Below are 18,054 nucleotides of genomic sequence, written 5' to 3' on the forward strand. Positions count from 1 at the left end.
CACATTAAAGAGACAATGAGAACAAGTCCCACTGCAGAGCCCACCAGTATGGGAACCAGTAAACCTGCAGAGCATGGAGTAACAGAAGCACAAAGGATCATGTGATAATTAGGGTCTTGTACTCTTTTTCTCCATGTTTTCACTTGGTATTTAAAGTGCAAATCAGTTATTGCAAATTAAAACAATCAACAATTACAGCGCATTTAACCCTTTCACTTGCTAAGGTATAGTTAAAGTGTTTTAGTGGTATAAGACAAGTTAGATCGCTGCACTAATGCATCATAAGCTATTCTATGTGATATACACATTTATTCTATTCATGGTTTAGTTTGGTGATTCATTAGATTTCATGTTGAAGCAGAATATGAGTTAAATTCACACAGAGAAAATGTCATTTTAACTCTTATGTTGCTTATATGTTAAAACCTCACATGAGCCGTTAGTGGCCTACAAAAGGGGAATCCCTTGCTGCTGCGTATGAAGCTGAAGACCACACACAACATGAAGGAAGAATATAGAAAAGCAACATACCAGTGTTTATCCAAGATTTGTCGGCTGAGTGACAGAGAAAAAGAGAGAAGAGAAGGTGAAAATGAAATTCATAGAGGAAGAGACACCTCAGATATGGTACCATCCAAGGAGAAAGAGTTAAGAGGTTTCATGAGACATCAAACAAATCATAACTTTAATGTGTTTTGTATCAGAAACATGACACAACCCAGTCGTGCAGACTCATTCAGACATGATGCTCTTGGTGTTGCAGAAACGTTTTAACCTAATTTAATGTCAGCGTTCTGATGAATCATGTTTTCAACACTCTTGGGGATATTACATGGATTTACTTTCATTTCCTGGAAACTCACCGTAACCATAACCACAACCTAAGCTTATCCTAACCTTAACCCAAGTCCTCATGCACACACATGCGCACACACACACACACACGTTCCCTCCCAGCTGATTTTAACCCATGTCTCTTAAGCCAAGCTGTCTGACTTTAACAATGAGTTTAAAGTTTTTAATGAATAATATTCAAGCTCAAATCATGTTATATCTCAAACTAATGTAAGGCACCGCATGTGGTAATGGAGGCTTTGCATGAATAAAACATAATGAATAAAAATAATAATTAAAAAAACCTTTTAAGGCATTTATGTGAAATCTAGATTTTCAACCAAGAGTCATTGTTTTCCCAACATTTTGATTGCATGCACACTTGCTTTACTCATCAGATTGCTTGAGTTGAGGTTTTTCTTCATAAACCTTCTAGGCTCCACCAGAGTTCTGTACCTGGACAGCTTAAATATGAGAAACAGCGCAGTGCATTTCCCCCTTTTCCTCCTGGCCACACAGGACAGAATGCAAACTGTGCAGGCCTCGCACAGCTTATCCATTTCCATGAGACAGTGAGACTATTTCCTGGCAGTTTTTCACAGTGTATGCTGGCAGAGCCACTTGAAAAAGACTGAATTTCATATAATGCTAGTTATGTAAGTTCACGGTGAAAGGTGCAAATGCAGTAGGGAAGAAATCTTCCATGTATGCTTCATGTAAAATGCTTTTATTGAAAATAGTTCCCTATGTACAGTACAGTGTCTTTGTACTTATTGTAAACGGCAAGAACAAATTGTGACAGAACACAGGGAATGATGTAAAGCGCTTAAGCTCTTGCAAATTCTTTTGGTTTAGATGCATCTCTATATAGTGCCAGACAGTAATTACAAGTATAGCTCCACAGTTCCCATACTATAGAACTGAACTTTGTGTACACTACTCCTCTAAAAAAACATGTAGTTTGATGTACACTATAGATTTCCAAGCATGAAATATGTGTTTTGTAGCAGTTTATTTTGAAGAACTGTATGGATAGACACAATTATGCAAACAGGCTGAAAAATCCTTTAGAAAAAGTAAACATTTCTTCTTTTTGCATATTCTTATGACAGAAATCTACACATTAAGCTTAGCTTAATGTTTGAGAGTCTGTGTACAGTACTGAGTGCAGCCACTGCAGATGACTGGTTATGCATAGACATATGCTGCAAAAACAACAACTACAGTAAATTAACTCATACTACAGTCTACTGATAGAAACTATATTATAATTATGTGCACATACTGGAAAAAATAATTTAATTTAAATATATTTGTAAGAAAGATTAGTTAAAGGAATGTAGGGCGTGGCTGAAAATTGGTCTTTCATTGTGAGATACACAACTGATGTCTGCTACATGAAGTGACATAATGTGAGTCTCAACTATGTCAGGAATCTCTCTAGTCTTCCCACTCCATTGGCAAAAGCCAAGGATGTGGATAACCCTGGCTCTGTGGTTTCCTGGGAACAGAAGCAGGGGCAACACCACCATACTTTGTCACAGGCACACTTTGTTTGATCGCAGTCGAAGTCTTCTGATTCGTCAAGGCTTTTGTCAGAGAGCGATCTAACTCGAAAGCCTCATCTGTAGGTGGTCGTCCACGGAGGATATGTCTGACGGTGGGGAGGGCTAAGTCTGACTTGCAGTTCAGGTAGCTCTTGATGTTGAGCTCAGGGAAAACTGCGTCCCTGAGAGCCTGAACCAGCTGGGTCTCAGCGTGAGAGTGCTTGAGTTGATGGAAAACTGTCTGCTCCAGCGAGACGTAGCACAGCGCTTCTTCAGCCAACCCTAACTTTCCCACAAAGCGGTTGGTCTGGCTTTTCTTCCACGGCGATGGATTCAGCGTTTGTTGTTTGGATTTGGCCAGAGTCTCACTCTGCTGGTTCTTGAGGTCTTTCTTCTTGCCAGCGTGGGACTTCTCTAAGCCGCTCGGTAGCAGCTGATAGAGCCCTTCATCAGCCAGGTCTGCTAGGTCGCCAACCAGCAGCTGCTGAACGATTCGCTTCCTCATGAGTGGAGATGTGACTGTGGGAATACCATGCAGTCCTCTGCCTGCATCAGACACACAGCCAATCACAGCTTGTTAAACATCCCAGCCTGTGGGATATTCCTTGGAACGACTACGGGCCTTCACAGCCAACATGCAACAGCTCTGCCTGTAGTGATGAACTAAAAGCACAAGCTATCACCTGCTAAATGCCGCTCATGAGCGAATGCCAGTGGAATCCACGCTGCCATGTCAAGACACATGTGCCATTAGAGAAGCATAGCTCTGAGAGGGGAAGCTTTGCGAATGAGGAAAACATGCACATTCATACCACACTATATGGACCTAAATACCATACAGTGTGGTAAACCAGTCAACCACATAAAAGTAAGCCTTTAAAGATAAATTTAAGGGCTGCAGACTTTCGCAGTATGTCAGAGGGACGGTTAATTTGTTGTGTCTTAAAAAATGGCCTACTTTCCAAGAAGCTCATCAAAGTCAATCAACCTGAAAGATCATTAAGAAAGACATCAGTGTGAAAGCTCAACCACAAGCAGGTGACACCATACAAAGTGTGACAGCCCCGTGCTTTGCAGAGGAAAAAAATGCCCATCCATCATTCGAACCTGTCCATTTGCCATTTTTAAAGCAGCACAGCAGCCATGTCATTTAGGTGACCTTTGCACTCATGCTCCAACAATAAAGCAAGCTCATTCTGAAGACCATACTTACCGTCCTTAAATGATACAAGCACAACTCGGCTGTCGATGAGCTGCGGTTTTCTGTAGTTGCCATTCAGGGGCACGGGAGCTGAGTCCTGGGCATGGGAGGAGTAGAGGGTCGTTGCCAGGGCCACAAACTAAAGACACAGCAAAACAAAAGCAGGTCACGCACAGACGAGATTTTTATTACCAATTGAGGTTAAATGTCTGAAAATTCAATTTAACATCAGTTGAGTATTGTCTTATTTATCCGAATATCAAATCTGCTTATGAACTGAACACTGATGGAGCACCTGTTTGCGAGATATTGTGACATGATTCCTGAACACTGTCCACAGGACGCTGGGATAGCATGGAGGCGTCGTCAGGGACCCGTCGTATTGATAATACTCATCCAAACGTGCAGGCAGCAGTGCTCTGATGTTGAAACCGGGCACTTGAACTCTCTGATCTGCCCGGTGACACAAGAACAGATGTAATATAATGTAATGATGAAGAGTTTCTGACCCCAAGCCCAGAAAAAATTAACCAAATTAACCATTGCCACATTTGTTTTAAATGATATTATTCACTACCCATAATTACATTATGTAGCAAAACTGCAAAAGAAATTCTGCTAAAGACGATCATCACTTTGGACTCACCCCTGTATTTGATACCATTGATGAACTTCAGAAACTGTTCAAAGGCTGGATTGAACTCTCCAATCTGCACAACAAACACAGTTAGACGGTTCTGCTGACCGGCAGGAATTCACACAACTCTGTCCACAATGTCTCACCTCAATCAGGACACCCAGCACGGCCAGACCGTCGGATTTGTCAACAGCCGAGGACATATTGGGATACTTGTCTGAATTGAAGTGTACAACATGCATCTGTGAGAGAAAAGAAGACAAGACTCTGAGGAGCAAACCAAACAAACAGTATGTAGTTGCAAGGAATCAAAAGAGAGAGACACTGGAGATGTGTTACAGTAGCTGGTCCATTATAGCACATAAATAAATACCAGACTGTCGTTGTTTTCATGGCGGTATTGTGCTGTGTTTTCGGGCCAAAACAAAGTCACGTTAGTCATTCTGTCCAAATATGACGAAATTGTATTTACAGGCTTTGTTCTGTCTTGGGAATCTAGGTGGACATTTGCACTATTTCTGGGAAATGTTCAATTTTCCATCATTCCACCCCTCCGAAACAACATGTCATCAAGGAGCTGTGGTTCCAGAGTCTGGAGGGACTTGAAAAGATGCATGTGCTCAACGTGTCCACTCTGAAACCCAGGTCAAACCACAGCACCTCACATGTGGCTGTGCTGCAGCTGGGGCACGGTCGCATCGAAGCACACAGGTTGAAACCATTTCAGCTTCGACCCACTATAATTCAAATGACATTAAATCGTATTAAAAAAAGTCTCCTATTTTTGTTTATTTCCCAAAGGAGACTCTTACTTTTAAACTTTATTGTCCACTGTAGTTCAAGTATAACAGTAAATGGAGCAAACTAGTGTGTGAAAACTGCTCTCAGGGGTTGACACATTAAATAGCACAGACAGCCACTCCTCTCCAGAGGTGGTTGAAAACCAAAGCACATAATAGCCTGGTACTCTAATCCCCTTAAACCCTGCAGAAATAAGACATGCTGTCATACTGTGCATACCAAGGCTGACTGAAATTGTCTCTTTGCCTTTTAGTATGAGCAACGAAGTGATAACATACTCTGATTTGATTGGTAAAGGGGTGATTTATTTTGAAAAAAACAAAAAACAAAAAACTATGAACTTAACTTTCCTCCTCTTATAAGCTGAGTAGTCAAGATTTTAAAGACTCAACTTCTTTATTGTTAAAGACTTTTAAGTCTCTTTAATTGCATTGTGTTATAAAAGCACTCAATTGTACTTTACAGTCAGTTATGCAATAAAAGTAGAAGATGCACAATAAGCTTTTTCTGAAACTGTCTGACTGGCGAGTAAACATCAACTGAGTGTCTGCCACAGTGTCAAGACACTGGAACTGTAATATGCAGATGTGGAGTTTCTTCAGTTTGAGCAGCAGCTGTACGCCTTAAAGGGTGTTAGCAGCTCTGATTCCTCTGCCGGTCAAATGTCACATGTTTAAGTCATAAAGCATTAAATCATTCAGCTGAATGATGCTGAGAGATGCTGTCGCCTGATGCCGCAGAACACCAATAACTATTCAAGTGAATGAACTGAGCTGACCTGATAAGTAAATCTTCATTGACCTTCTACTGAAATACTGAGATAAGCAAAAGCTGCAATACTACAATATAAAGACACTCCATTTCATGTCTAAGTTCGGCATTCATACATCAGTACATAAAGTAAAGTACTCTCAGCACAATGCACTCAAAGTATCAAAAGTAAAAGTACACATGGAATATGGCCTCTTTCCATGTGTTCTATGTATCAAACCATATATATATTATATATATATATATTATTTTTTTTTTTGTAGTATTTCATTCACTTCTAAGCAGCATTTTAATGTTTTTTGGTGTAGATTATTTTTAACAGCTTCATACACTGTTGGGTGGTATATTTCACAACAATGCATCGTATTATATAAACGGTTTTACATGTGAAATCTTAATCTGCTGTTAAATACATCCATCTGATAAATGCAGTGCAGTAAAAATGAAATGAAATGTAAAGAGTGATGGACCTCAAAATTGTATATACGTTTATTTACTTTGCACCAGTGTCTTTTACATCACCAGTGGGGAGTAAGAAGAGCTGTTTGCTGTGCTTACCTCTGCTGCATACTGCTTACTGTTCACCGTGTGCTCAGAGCCTGCTGGTCTGCCAGAGGAGCCCCAGTGGAAATGGAGCTGAGCTGCAGTGTAACGATGAGGCAGGCTGGAGATGTACATCTTGGAGGGCAGTGATATTTGCACTGTGGATCAAGAGACATGAAACCCCACCACACAGAACAGAGCGGGGTGGGGATTTCCTCACATGACATCAACAGATCAGGAAACATCATCTAAACCGAGGAAGTTTTTTGCAAACGCTGTGTAGATGCCTTTAAGATACTTCATGATGGAGTGACGCATAAGCGCGCCATCAGTGTATGATGAATGTTTACAAGTGAAAGACCTCTGTCAGCTTATTTCAGACACACGTCACGCTGATGATGCCACTCAGCTTGTGGGGTTGAGGCCCATCAGGCATGCACACACAAGCACTTGTTTGGTCTTTGCACTCTGTCAGCGGCAAACAGTTTACTTACATCGATGTTACAGCGACCGAATTGTGGCCAACACAGGGCAGACATTACATGTTTGCCTATACAGAGTTTGTCAGTGAAATGAACGCCGTCCTGCAGCATATGGTTTAGTGCCACAGTTCACCTCACTTTTCTCTGACTGAAACTGTCTCTTGAATCTTCAAACAGAGCAGAGTCATCAAACAAACTATAATTTTGTGGAATAATCACGTTCTAGTGCCGAAGTCATCAAAATATTCTCATCCTGTGGCACATGGGCGGTTGTTTATCCTCTGATTACTATATTTAGCAATTAAATTTAAGACTATGTTGTAAATCGATATCGAACATTAAACAACAGCTGGTTTCTCTTGTTAAGATGCATCAGACCCAGTGGAGGCAGCGCAGACGACTAATCTCTGCTCACAGTTTCCCAGACTAAACGTCGAGCTCTTTCTCTCAGTGAAAGGACAGCTAAGATAATAAGAGAGTGATTCTGGAAAATTGCTGTGGCAGAAGATCCACGTATCATTTTCCTTAGCTTGACCCAGAAATTAGGTCTCTACAGCAAGAACAGACTACTCCATGTTTATGTGTTACCATTTCTAATGAATACAATGAGTAGTGCATCACTTTCGTACTCTCTAGCTGTTCTTAAATGCTTAGCCTGATACACAGCTTTGTCACCTGTGATGAAATAAGCTTAAAATACACATTTCACTCTACATACTGTACCTTAATATGAATTTGTCGATAATATTGTGTTTCACACTCACCAGAATGTCCATTATTTCCAAGAGTGAGCTGCTCACTGGGTGACAGGTCGTAGTTTTGCACCTCAATTGGGCGTAAAGTTGGGTCGAACCTCAGCAGCTCCGTCTTGATGTTTATTGGAGACTGGAAAGCTCCACCGCAATATGGATAATGCTTGGGCCAGTGGTGCTCTCCCTCTGGCCCTGCAACCGCATCAATGTAAGTCATTACACCTCTGGGAGGCATCTACACCTTTACTATGTCGTACAGTGGCATTACATATATTCTCAGCCATCCAAAAAGTGTGTATTATCCTAAGAATGTCTTAAGCTGTTCCCCTTTAAGGGGCAAATGAGAAAATCATGCCCCAGTGTGAAGTTGAATAGGGGGTGGCTCCAAACAGGGCCAGGGCTTGTCTTGGCCTACTGAACACTTTATGTGTAATCAAAGTTAAGTATTATTATCTATGCACAAGGCAGCAAGGGAGAGGCCCGTGGCTTCACTCTTGGCCCTTTCTAAACCAGCAAGAGTGAGAACCAGGCTGTTGTTTGCGGGGAGAGCCAGTGAGAACCCTGTCTCTCTCCAAATGAGAGGTTTCTATAAAGCACAAGACACCGAAAACGGCCACATTTGCAGATCAAGTCATGCAGTTTACAAAGCGAGCTCAGCTGCATGAGGGTGTCTGCAGAGGCAATGAGGCACACTGGCCTCAGATATAATACAGAAGAGGAAGACATGCAAAGAAGCTCTTGATTTCTGACATTTTCATTCAGTATATTGACTGAAGTGTGAGGATCCATGCTGAGCTTTTCAAACATGACCCTCCGTATAAAGTGAATGGATCCTATTAAATCTGAAGTAACATAACTGTGGCGGAATAGAGAACGCCATACCAGCGCTCTCATCACTTTTGCATACTTGCCGCTAATTCATTATCTGCCCCGAATTCATCTAAAAGTCCAACATTCACCACATGCCAGATGATTAAATATGAATGACGCAGCATGGTCTGCCCCGACCCTGACTGTCACTTTCCAGACAAATGTGGATTGATTGTACAAGACGTGCCAAAAGGCATCCAGTGAAGCTGTGAAATCACTGAAAATTCGTTTGAAGCAAAACTCAAAGTTCAATCAAGGCAAACCCTCCCTATCGTAAAAAAGAAGTTACTCTTATGGCTATAATTACTCAGTGTCCACTTCATTTGCTGTTTTAATTAGACCCAGGCTGCCCTTTAATAATGGCCTTCAGGGACCTTGGGTGGCCTCTTGGCAGTCCTTAGAGCATACATGACTGTGAGTAATTAAAATATGGGGCCTTTCCTGTGTAATGTAAACACTAAATAATAAGAAGAGAGAATTTCTATACATAAGGCTATTTGTAGATCAAAGTGCTCAACATCACATCAAGGGTCAGAGAAGAAAAAAGTAATAGCAGGGTGAGAAAATAACATTCATGAACATCACTTGCTTTACTCCCATGGTAAGGTTTACTGTTTTGTCCTCTGCCAGAGGGTGGAGTGTTGAGGTGGAGATAAATCGTATGACTCAGCTGTGCCCCCGTCAACAGAAAGCGCTACCAGCCCTCCAGACAACTCACTACTATGACAAGGCCTCTTCAGGGTTTGACTGTAACTGAGGATGAAATCCACCACGCTACACTTGGGAGGCCTCAGGCTTTTTTATTTTTTCTACATCTTTCCTCAGTAGTCATCACAAACCTTTCCACTCTGACTCCTTGTTAACTTAATCGTTAAATAGCACAGGTTTAGTTATTGTATGTGTTAAGTATAGAGCTCTATATGTATTTTTGGAAGTGTTTACATGTACATAACTTCAAATAATCATTTATTTTGGCACATTAAAGTATTCCCTTTATTGACATAATTTAGATATTTTCCTATCTAGTTTTCCATTGTTTGTTTAGGTGTTGTCTCATTTTCTGAACTTTCCACACTTAGGAGACAAATAACATATAAACAGGGCCATTTGCTCCCATTAATGCCAAGCCAATTCTATAATTAAAAACAGAGATCAGCCTCTCATAGCGGTCCAAATTAAGCAAGTATAATTTCCTCCAGCTATAATTGTTTGACCATAAATTACTGTGCAGAGAAGTCACACTTTTCTTGTTCATTTGGGTAAAATAATTAGAACACTATAACATTACCTTAAAGGAGGACAGCAGGTTTGAACAGATATTCTTGTTTTCTAAACTGTGCTTAATATTAGTCCAAAGAAAACACTGAGGAAAATTACATCACAATGAATTGCTTCACCTGCCTAATTATTGGGTTTCACATTTAGTCCTTGAACGCAACAGATTTTTGCAAAGCAGTGACACAATGACAAGAGGCCACGGTCTGAGCACAGTTTACGTAACAGATAGTCATGGTTCAAGAAGCTGCTGCCCATAGTCCTTAAGGCACGAGACAAAGGCAGTCAGCCACTTATGAAATGTTGTAATTGCAGAGTCTGTAGTGACCTCTGCAATTACATTACACGAGGTGACAGGGGGATGTCAGTGCTGGCTGTCTTTGGAGGTCAAAGACGGGTCAAAGAAGGTTTTTTTCCTCATGCTCAATCTTGTCTTATTATAAGCTCTGCTGTGGGGGGGACAACAATGGCATCTTCTCTGACTCAGTTATTGTTGTTATTATTAGACAGTTGCATCAAATTAAATGCTAACACTCAATTGATTAATGCTGGTTTAAGGGTAGAGCACCACTGTGAGGGCTCAAGATATACACATATGCACTTGGACTGGAATATATATGATCTACCGTTGACAAACTATGAGGAAAATATTATCAGACTTACCACTGTATGTCCATTTGGCACCTGAAACAGATAAGAAAAAAAAAATCCCACTGTTAATTACAAGGTATTGTCCAGCTATATATTGTGCATATCTTAAATAAAATGAAGGCAAGTACAAAACAATTTAACTAACAGACATCCAAAGTATTTCTCTCAGAGACAAGCAGCCACATTTCATGTCACCCTGATTCCTCAGAAAGAGTATGTGCAGGTGGATGGAGACACCTGCCATGAGGAGTCCTTTCTGCATTCCTACTACAAGTTAATGTATCCTGCTGCCAGCCTATATTCTTCTTCTTCTTCTTCTTCTTCTTCTTCTTCTTCTTCTTCTTCTTCTTCTTCTTCTTCTTCCTCTCCACCACACAAATCTAAAGCTTAAAGGTTCCAATCTCTTTACATCCTAACAGGCTACTTTTTTCTTTTTTTTTTTTTTTTTTTCACTCCTCAAAGATCTTACCGTGCAGCACGGCGCAGAAAGTCAGCTGCAGTAGCGCGATGGGTGCGAGGCTCAGAAAGCGCATCTTGATCGCCTCAGACCTCCCTTCGTGTGGTGAGCCTGGTGTCAACCCGGTGCAGAGCAGGAGCTTTGAGCACCGGAGCGCGAGCCTTCAAACCGGCTTTTATACCCATGTTGTCAGCTTCATTGTAGCTCGTACTGACGTCAGAGCAACAACAAAACCAGCCTCCAGAGTCATCTGGTCACCGGAGAGTGACAGCTCAACAGCGGCGACCGCATCCAAGCGCAGTCCCTCATTTGGGGCTCGAGCTGCCGGCGGACGAAGGATGCGGAAAATGCACGTGCGCCCCACGCAAATCCGCGAGACTCCGTGAAAGGGGAGGTTTAGAAGAGTGATGGGCTGCCCAAATACTGACAGGTGACGCTTAAGGTGCTCTTCACACGGAGAGTGCTGGAAGCAATACATGTTAAATGGGTTTTCCCTTTGCCCCACCTGTCTGCCAACTGCAGGCTGTTTAACCGCTCTGGTGTCCACTGTCCAGGCATGAGCTTACATGGCAAATTCAAGATTATGGGGCTCACAGAATAAAAAAAGGATGCCACAACAGCATAGATGCTATACATAAACATTCCAGTTCCAAATAATTACTTGAACTCTTAGCCTTGCAGTCTCATGATGCATTTAGTCCTAGAGCTTCTTTGAGCCCACCTCCACTCAAACATGTGCTTTGCTTATTGTGACTTCGCTTGGATGTTTGAGCTTCACTGTGCAGAATGGTAAAGAGTCTGCCTCTAGAAAGCTGTTTTCAAATTCATCAGGTGAAGGGGGAGAGTTTCTCTGTGCTCACCTTTAATTTAGGACGTGTGCGTGCGAGCACCATGTTCTGACAACACACCTCAAGGCTGGAAGCCTGTTGTAGTCTAATAGATAACTCATACAAGTGTGATGTGGGGACTTGAAACCTGCAGTGCATACAGTGTACACTGAGAATGGACAGTTAAAATTCAGACACAAATTAAGACACCATGTAGAGCATTATTATAGGTCTATGGATCTCCAAACAATTCTAGTTTTCCTACATTATTACGACTAACATTTCGGCAAATCTATCTTCATGCCCGTTGAAGACACAGCTACACATTGTTCATGAGTTCTGTTTTTTCTTTTACCTGAGCTGATGATGAAAATCATCACACACTAAAGATGAGAGTCTTCCACTGCGAGAATGGAAAGCAGAAATGAGCATTTCAGCCAAAATGACAAAATAAGAGGATAGAGTAACTCCCTGAGGTTTACTCTATGACAGGGGGATTTGAACTTTCTAAAAATGCTCTCTAATCAAGCCCTCTGTAAAAGGTTATGTTGCCTTTGCAGTCATTTACATTGCGTCAGATAATCTCAGTTTTGATGCATGAGCTCTCAAAGTGCTGCAGAAAATGACAAAAATAACCAATCAGTGTAGCTGTTAGTCAATGTGTTGATGCATGCCCCAATCTACTCGTGTATGCTGCTGTTGTGTAGCTGGTTTCATGTTTAAGTGAAGCCTGAAAGTCCCCTGAATGAGGCTTGGAACACCCTTGAACCATTAAATATATAGAGTGACTAATACACAAATGTTAAGGTGCTTCAAACACCCAATATGGTAATAATATCACACACTACTGCGTATTGATGACTTTATATGGAGCTGCTTAGGTCTGGTTACAGCCTAATATAATAAACACAGTGACTTGTTACTAGCAAACATTGTAAAAAGAGGAAGATGTCCGTCCCTGCCGTTAACTTTTGTTTCGATTGCAGTTGTGACCATTAGGGAAATGTCGGTCCAAAGGTCTGTAATGGTAACCCACTCCCACTGTAGTTTATAACCCTCACTCAGTCCAGGAAAGACGGCACGAAGACAAGCAGCAAGATGAAGCACCTGTTGCTTTTGGGGATCACTTTCGTTGCACTCCATGTAAGCCATTCGAATGTTCCAGGTAAATCAGACTTTCTTCTTCTTAAATTGAAGTTCTTTTAAAACCGTAGCCAATGATCAGTTTATAGACCTGAGGTTTAATTTTCAGAACAGGCCAGGCTATTAGCACGTGGGCTCAGTTTCAATGAAAAATTTCAAATTGTGTATTGTTTTTAAACATAAATGCAAAAATATTGTGCTTGACATATCTTGAATCTAATGATCGCCAATGTCTTTCACTTAAATGTAATGAATCATCAAGATAAAGCTTCACCTGTAGTTCTCTCAGAGCAACATGGCGGTTTCATTGGTGGGGAACTTGATAAACTGCAGGTTGAATCAGTATAAGAGTAATGCCTGCTTATTATTCAGGGGGGATTATTCAGAAATGAATAGACTTGATGGAACAAAAATGTTGCGTTTTATTATACAAGTGTAGACTGCATCTCTCAGCAGGATAAAATTGTAATTTACTGACTTTATGCTCATACTGTAACCTGCACCTGAAGCAAACAATGATTGTCTTTAGCCATCACCAAAAAAGACAAGATGGTTGACTGTCCTGGAAATATTATTTACACACTGCTAACGATCACGCTAAGCTGACTGGACATTTCCTTCCTCTATAATTCCATCCTTTTCAAACACTGAGATCATTTCTGTCTGAGGTTGAGCGTGATGAGCTGAAGCTATGTCAACCTTCAACTCCATCTCACCTCACAACTGAGCAAATGAGTGGGGAGCATCCAGGAATAGTCAGTCAGTTAGCTAGTTTCCCTCCAAAAATCAAGTGCATTTTGGTTGAAAGTTTGATCTAAAGAGAACCGTTGGAAACCACTTCCTTTCTGTGAAACCTATGAAGGGCGGGACGACAGTGTACCATAAATGATACTTTTTATTGCTGTTATAAAAAGAGGGAGTGGGTCTCTGGTGATGAGGTTAGTTAAACATTAGCTGTGTGATCACACACTGATGACTTGTACAGAAGCACCTCAGTATAGTAACCAGTATTGCCAGTATTACTATTAGTTGCTTGAAAACCTGAGCATCACCTTTTGAAAATAAGACTAACAGTTTGTTTTTCTCATCCAACAGATTTTTGTCAAATGCAACATAATGAAGGTTACGGTGGAGACATCCAGTACCTCGTATATTATGATTCCAACGAAGAACAGTGCTATCCTTTCATTTACAAAGGCGAAGGAGGAAATGAAAACCGTTTTCAAACTGAAATGGAATGCATAAGAAACTGTTCTATCAAGGCAGAGGATATCTACCCCACGAACAGTAAGATTTATGAATTCATAGTGTAGTAATGCAAAATGTGTAGTGTAACTTCAAAGACCGCCTAAAAGTAGCTGATCCCATATAAAGAAAAAAAAAGGTCCTTCTTGGCCTCTGAGGACTTTGGAACATGAACTGGCTAATGAGGTAGAGTTTTATGGCCTAAAGGACCATGACAGGAAGCCCTACGTCATCATGAGGGCTCTTTTATTGCTACTTGAGGCCTCAACCTGATTTTAAGCAGGGATCCCTGCATTTCAGAATCAGCTTTAGTGGCTTTGATTCTGGTTTAAACATTGCTCTCAATGTACTTTCATTGGGAAAAAAGACATACAGCTCAATGGGGACAAAAAGACAAAAAATAGAGACTGACCATGTAGTGCAGGAGTGCATTAGGAGCATGCTCATTATGTGACCACAAAATGTACATGATGTCAATGATATTTTGTGTGTTTTCGATAGACTGAAATAACATTGAGTTTTACTTCTTTCAGAATTTTTTCACATGTATTTATTTCTTCAGAGGCTGCAGGACAGTTGTCTTAGCATTGAGTATTAGCAATACGCCACCAAGTGGTGAAAGAGCAGGACTACTCGTGACAAGTGAAGGAGTGGTTGAATGTGCTCGATTCTTTAACAAACTGCTTGATTAAGATTTAATTAAGTTTAAGTTTATTCATGCATATTGCACTTTACAAAGCAAACAGGTTTTACCTCACAAAGACAGACATGCATGCACAGATACACATACAAGCATAAGGACATATATATATGCAGTGGAAATAAAGCAAGTTAAAACTTTAATTTTGATCATTTTAAACACCAGGCATCAGATAAGGATAAAAACAGGTTAACTGCATCAGTCATCAACATAATAATCTCTGCGGTCTCAATTGCTGAGCAGTTTATACACATCCACATTTGTGCATTTTATATTAGTATTATTAATAAACTGCAGCCACTGCTATGACTGCTTCTAATTATGATGATGGTGATAATGAGGATTATGTTTTCTCCTCACAGGCACGAAAGCTTGCAGCTTACCAAAGGCTGTAGGCACCGGCAGATGTAAAAATAACCTTTTGAGATTCTACTATGATTCAGTTCGTGACAAATGCAAAAAATTCTATTGGTCTGGATGCAATGGAAACGGAAACAGATTTCCCTCCAGTGACAGCTGCCTTGCCACCTGTGCCGGCATCCACAGTGAGTGCAAATTTCCCTTGTATGTAGACAGTCATTGACAATTATATATGTTATTGTAACAATATCTGTATATATGTTATTGTATCAAATTGTATCAATTCATGTTTTAAACTGGGAGTCAGTAATGACGCCAAAATATGATACGATGATATCATGTTTTTTAACATGTTGATTGTTTTGGTTTGAAGACGATGGTGATGGAGAGGAGGAGGAGGTGGAGTCAGACACGCCTGTTGGTCAGTAGACAGCCAATGAACTCAAGGAACCATGACAAACTACACATGGTCTTATTTTACAATATACTTTGAAATCTTTCTTATCCTAATACTGATGATGTAAGCAGAACAGATCTGAGTTTTGTTTCAAACGGGTTTAAACACATTATACATTAGGTTTCCAACTATATTGTATACAGAAAATACATATATACAATACATATTTAATCTATATACATGAATCCTGCTTATCTGTAACACTTGTACTCTTTAACAGCAATCATTTTGGGAGTTCTGCTGGCTATCACTGTTGTCGGTGGCATCATAGCTGTGATCGTGTTGACCGTTAGGTCAAAGTAAGATCATTTTTTCTTGTTTTGCATAAAGAATGGTAATGACTACAACTAAAAGCAATTACATGACTTACAGAAAATGACTCTCCTTGAATTGTCTTTATATTCATTGTACTTCCTCAGGAAAAAGAAGGCAGGAGGGAAAAAGAGAGACCCCAAGACTGAAACACCACTTCGTGAGCAGATGGTTGAAATGACATAGAAAATCATGTCACCTGGATAACAAAATGTGGAGTCTGAACCTGCTTGGTTTTGTATTATAGCTCTACTAGTCTTGATAACGAACATATCAAATGATGATAACACTCAAGTTCAAATTCACTGACATGTCTGTGCATTTTTCTTGTAATGTGTGCAAGGTAATGTCTCTGAAGCTGTATTTTAAACTCCCTATCCTATTCCTACCCTTTACTATGATTCAGCAATCCAAAATAAATCTGATTAGATAAAGTGTAATCAAAAGAAATCAGATCCAAAACAATTAATCAGTTAACTGATATGGAAAGCTCATCAGAAACCATTTTGACAAGGATCAATCACTAAAGTGTCTTTTGTTCCAGCTTTTCAGTTGTGAGGATTTCCTGCTTTTCTTTGTCTTATGTGAGAGTAAACTGAATAAATTTGGGCTTTGGACTGTTGGCCAGAGAAAACAGGCAATTTGGGATCCATTTCTCATGAATTTCAGATATTTTACAGATCAGGTGATAAATGGAGAGAGCTGTACAACTGCACATTAATTATGAAAAGGGTTGATTCCAGACAAAACAGACACACCAACACTCATTAGAAGCAAGTCAGTATTTTAGACAAAGATTCAAGTGAGGAGGTGCAGAACTGCATCATTTCAAGTTCAGACACTCACCTGCTTGCACAGAATTAGCTGACATGCTTGTGACAATGTGGTCTAATAATCATTTAGTGTTTCCAAAATATACCTGCATCATCGCTCGGCTCAAAAATTTGCTGAAAAATGTCTGAAGTCTCCTGAACGCATGTGCCAATTCAAAACCCAACACATATATTTAGAGCTGTTTTTGTACCGTGATGCCCACTGCACACTCTCTCTTATTTTGTTTGTCTGCTCAGCATTTGTGAATCTTTTGTTTTAGGCTGTAGAGATCTTTACATAAAAGTCTAAAGTCTTTTTTGCATTTATCTGAAATGTATGACTGTATCGTTAATGCCCTGTATTAAGGAGAAAAAAGTCACTGATGACAAAGTTTTGCAGATTAATCACTAGAATGCCTTGTTTTACAGGAAAAGTCCCAGTGTAGTGCTACTTTTTTTTGTTTGTTTGTTTTTTGTTTGTTTTTTTTTGGTTACATTTACTGAAGGTCGTGTAATTGATTGATTGATTGTGATTTTGGCTAATATGTTTTAGTGTTGAAAATATTCTTAGACAGTATTTTATTTTTTTGATACATTACAGAGGCTTGTTTTCAAGGTGCTTTACTCCTTTAAGTTGCTACAGGGATTCAGTGGGATTTTCCAGAGTTAGATTGTTTGATTAGTTCAATAAAATATGTTTCCATTCATTTTAATGTGAAGTTTCCCACCATTATGGATGAATTGTAAATTTTATTTGCAACCCATCAAGCCACGTGTGAAAACTGTTAATTGAATGGGAAAAGAATTTGAAGTATGTGCCCTTTTTAGAATTGTGTGCAAATCTGGATAGAAAATAAATACTCCTTTAAAAATAAGTATTTGGGAAACAGTATTCATTTGACACACATTTGATTTTATTTTCCTTGAGGTCCAGTTCATCTGTTCAAAAATATATCTAACCATGAACAAGCATTTCATCAGTCATCATATGTGAAGAAAATGAAGGCTTATTCTAATAAAATGTTCAAATCCCTACATGCATTTGAACATTATATATAATTATATAACATTATAATTATATAACATTATATATATATATATATATATATATATATATATATATATATATATACACACACACACACACACACACACACACACACACACACACACACACACACACACACACATATATACATACATACATACATACATACATACATACATACATACATACATACATACATACATACATACATACACATATATATATATATATAACATTAAGTGATGAAAGGGAAATTGGTGGTGGTGACCCATCTCGTTTAGGTCAATTTTATTTCTGAAACATTGCGAATTATGGCCTTTCTCTTGTGA

The 18,054-nt window shown here is 39.7% G+C and overlaps 1 protein-coding gene across 1 annotated transcript; it reads right to left on the minus strand.

The window, feature by feature from the left end:
• Positions 1–1,550: 1,550 nt before the first annotated feature.
• ca12 (carbonic anhydrase XII) lies at positions 1,551–10,962 on the minus strand. The gene is made up of 9 exons (XM_070973147.1): positions 10,834–10,962; positions 10,377–10,397; positions 7,581–7,760; positions 6,350–6,492; positions 4,366–4,461; positions 4,229–4,292; positions 3,878–4,035; positions 3,595–3,721; positions 1,551–2,927 (listed from the first exon to the last, which is right to left on the minus strand). The coding sequence occupies exons 1-9, from the start codon at positions 10,895–10,897 to the stop codon at positions 2,275–2,277; spliced, it is 1,506 nt and encodes a 501-aa protein (XP_070829248.1). The 5' UTR covers positions 10,898–10,962; the 3' UTR covers positions 1,551–2,274.
• Positions 10,963–18,054: the final 7,092 nt, after the last annotated feature.

The sequence above is a fragment of the Chaetodon trifascialis genome, chromosome 10, assembly GCF_039877785.1.
Source record: "Chaetodon trifascialis isolate fChaTrf1 chromosome 10, fChaTrf1.hap1, whole genome shotgun sequence".
Classification (NCBI taxonomy): Eukaryota; Metazoa; Chordata; class Actinopteri; order Chaetodontiformes; family Chaetodontidae; genus Chaetodon; species Chaetodon trifascialis.

Excerpts from the sequence above, each read along its gene's own strand:
- ca12 (XM_070973147.1), bottom strand. The coding sequence starts at position 10,897 with ATGCGCTTTCTGAGCCTCGCACCCATCGCGCTACTGCAGCTGACTTTC. Across the intron at positions 6,493-7,580 it reads TGGAAATAATGGACATTCTG|TGCAAATATCACTGCCCTCC; the intron begins GTGAGTGTGAAA and ends CTTGATCCACAG. Across the intron at positions 2,928-3,594 it reads GCTTGTATCATTTAAGGACG|GCAGAGGACTGCATGGTATT; the intron begins GTAAGTATGGTC and ends TGTCTGATGCAG.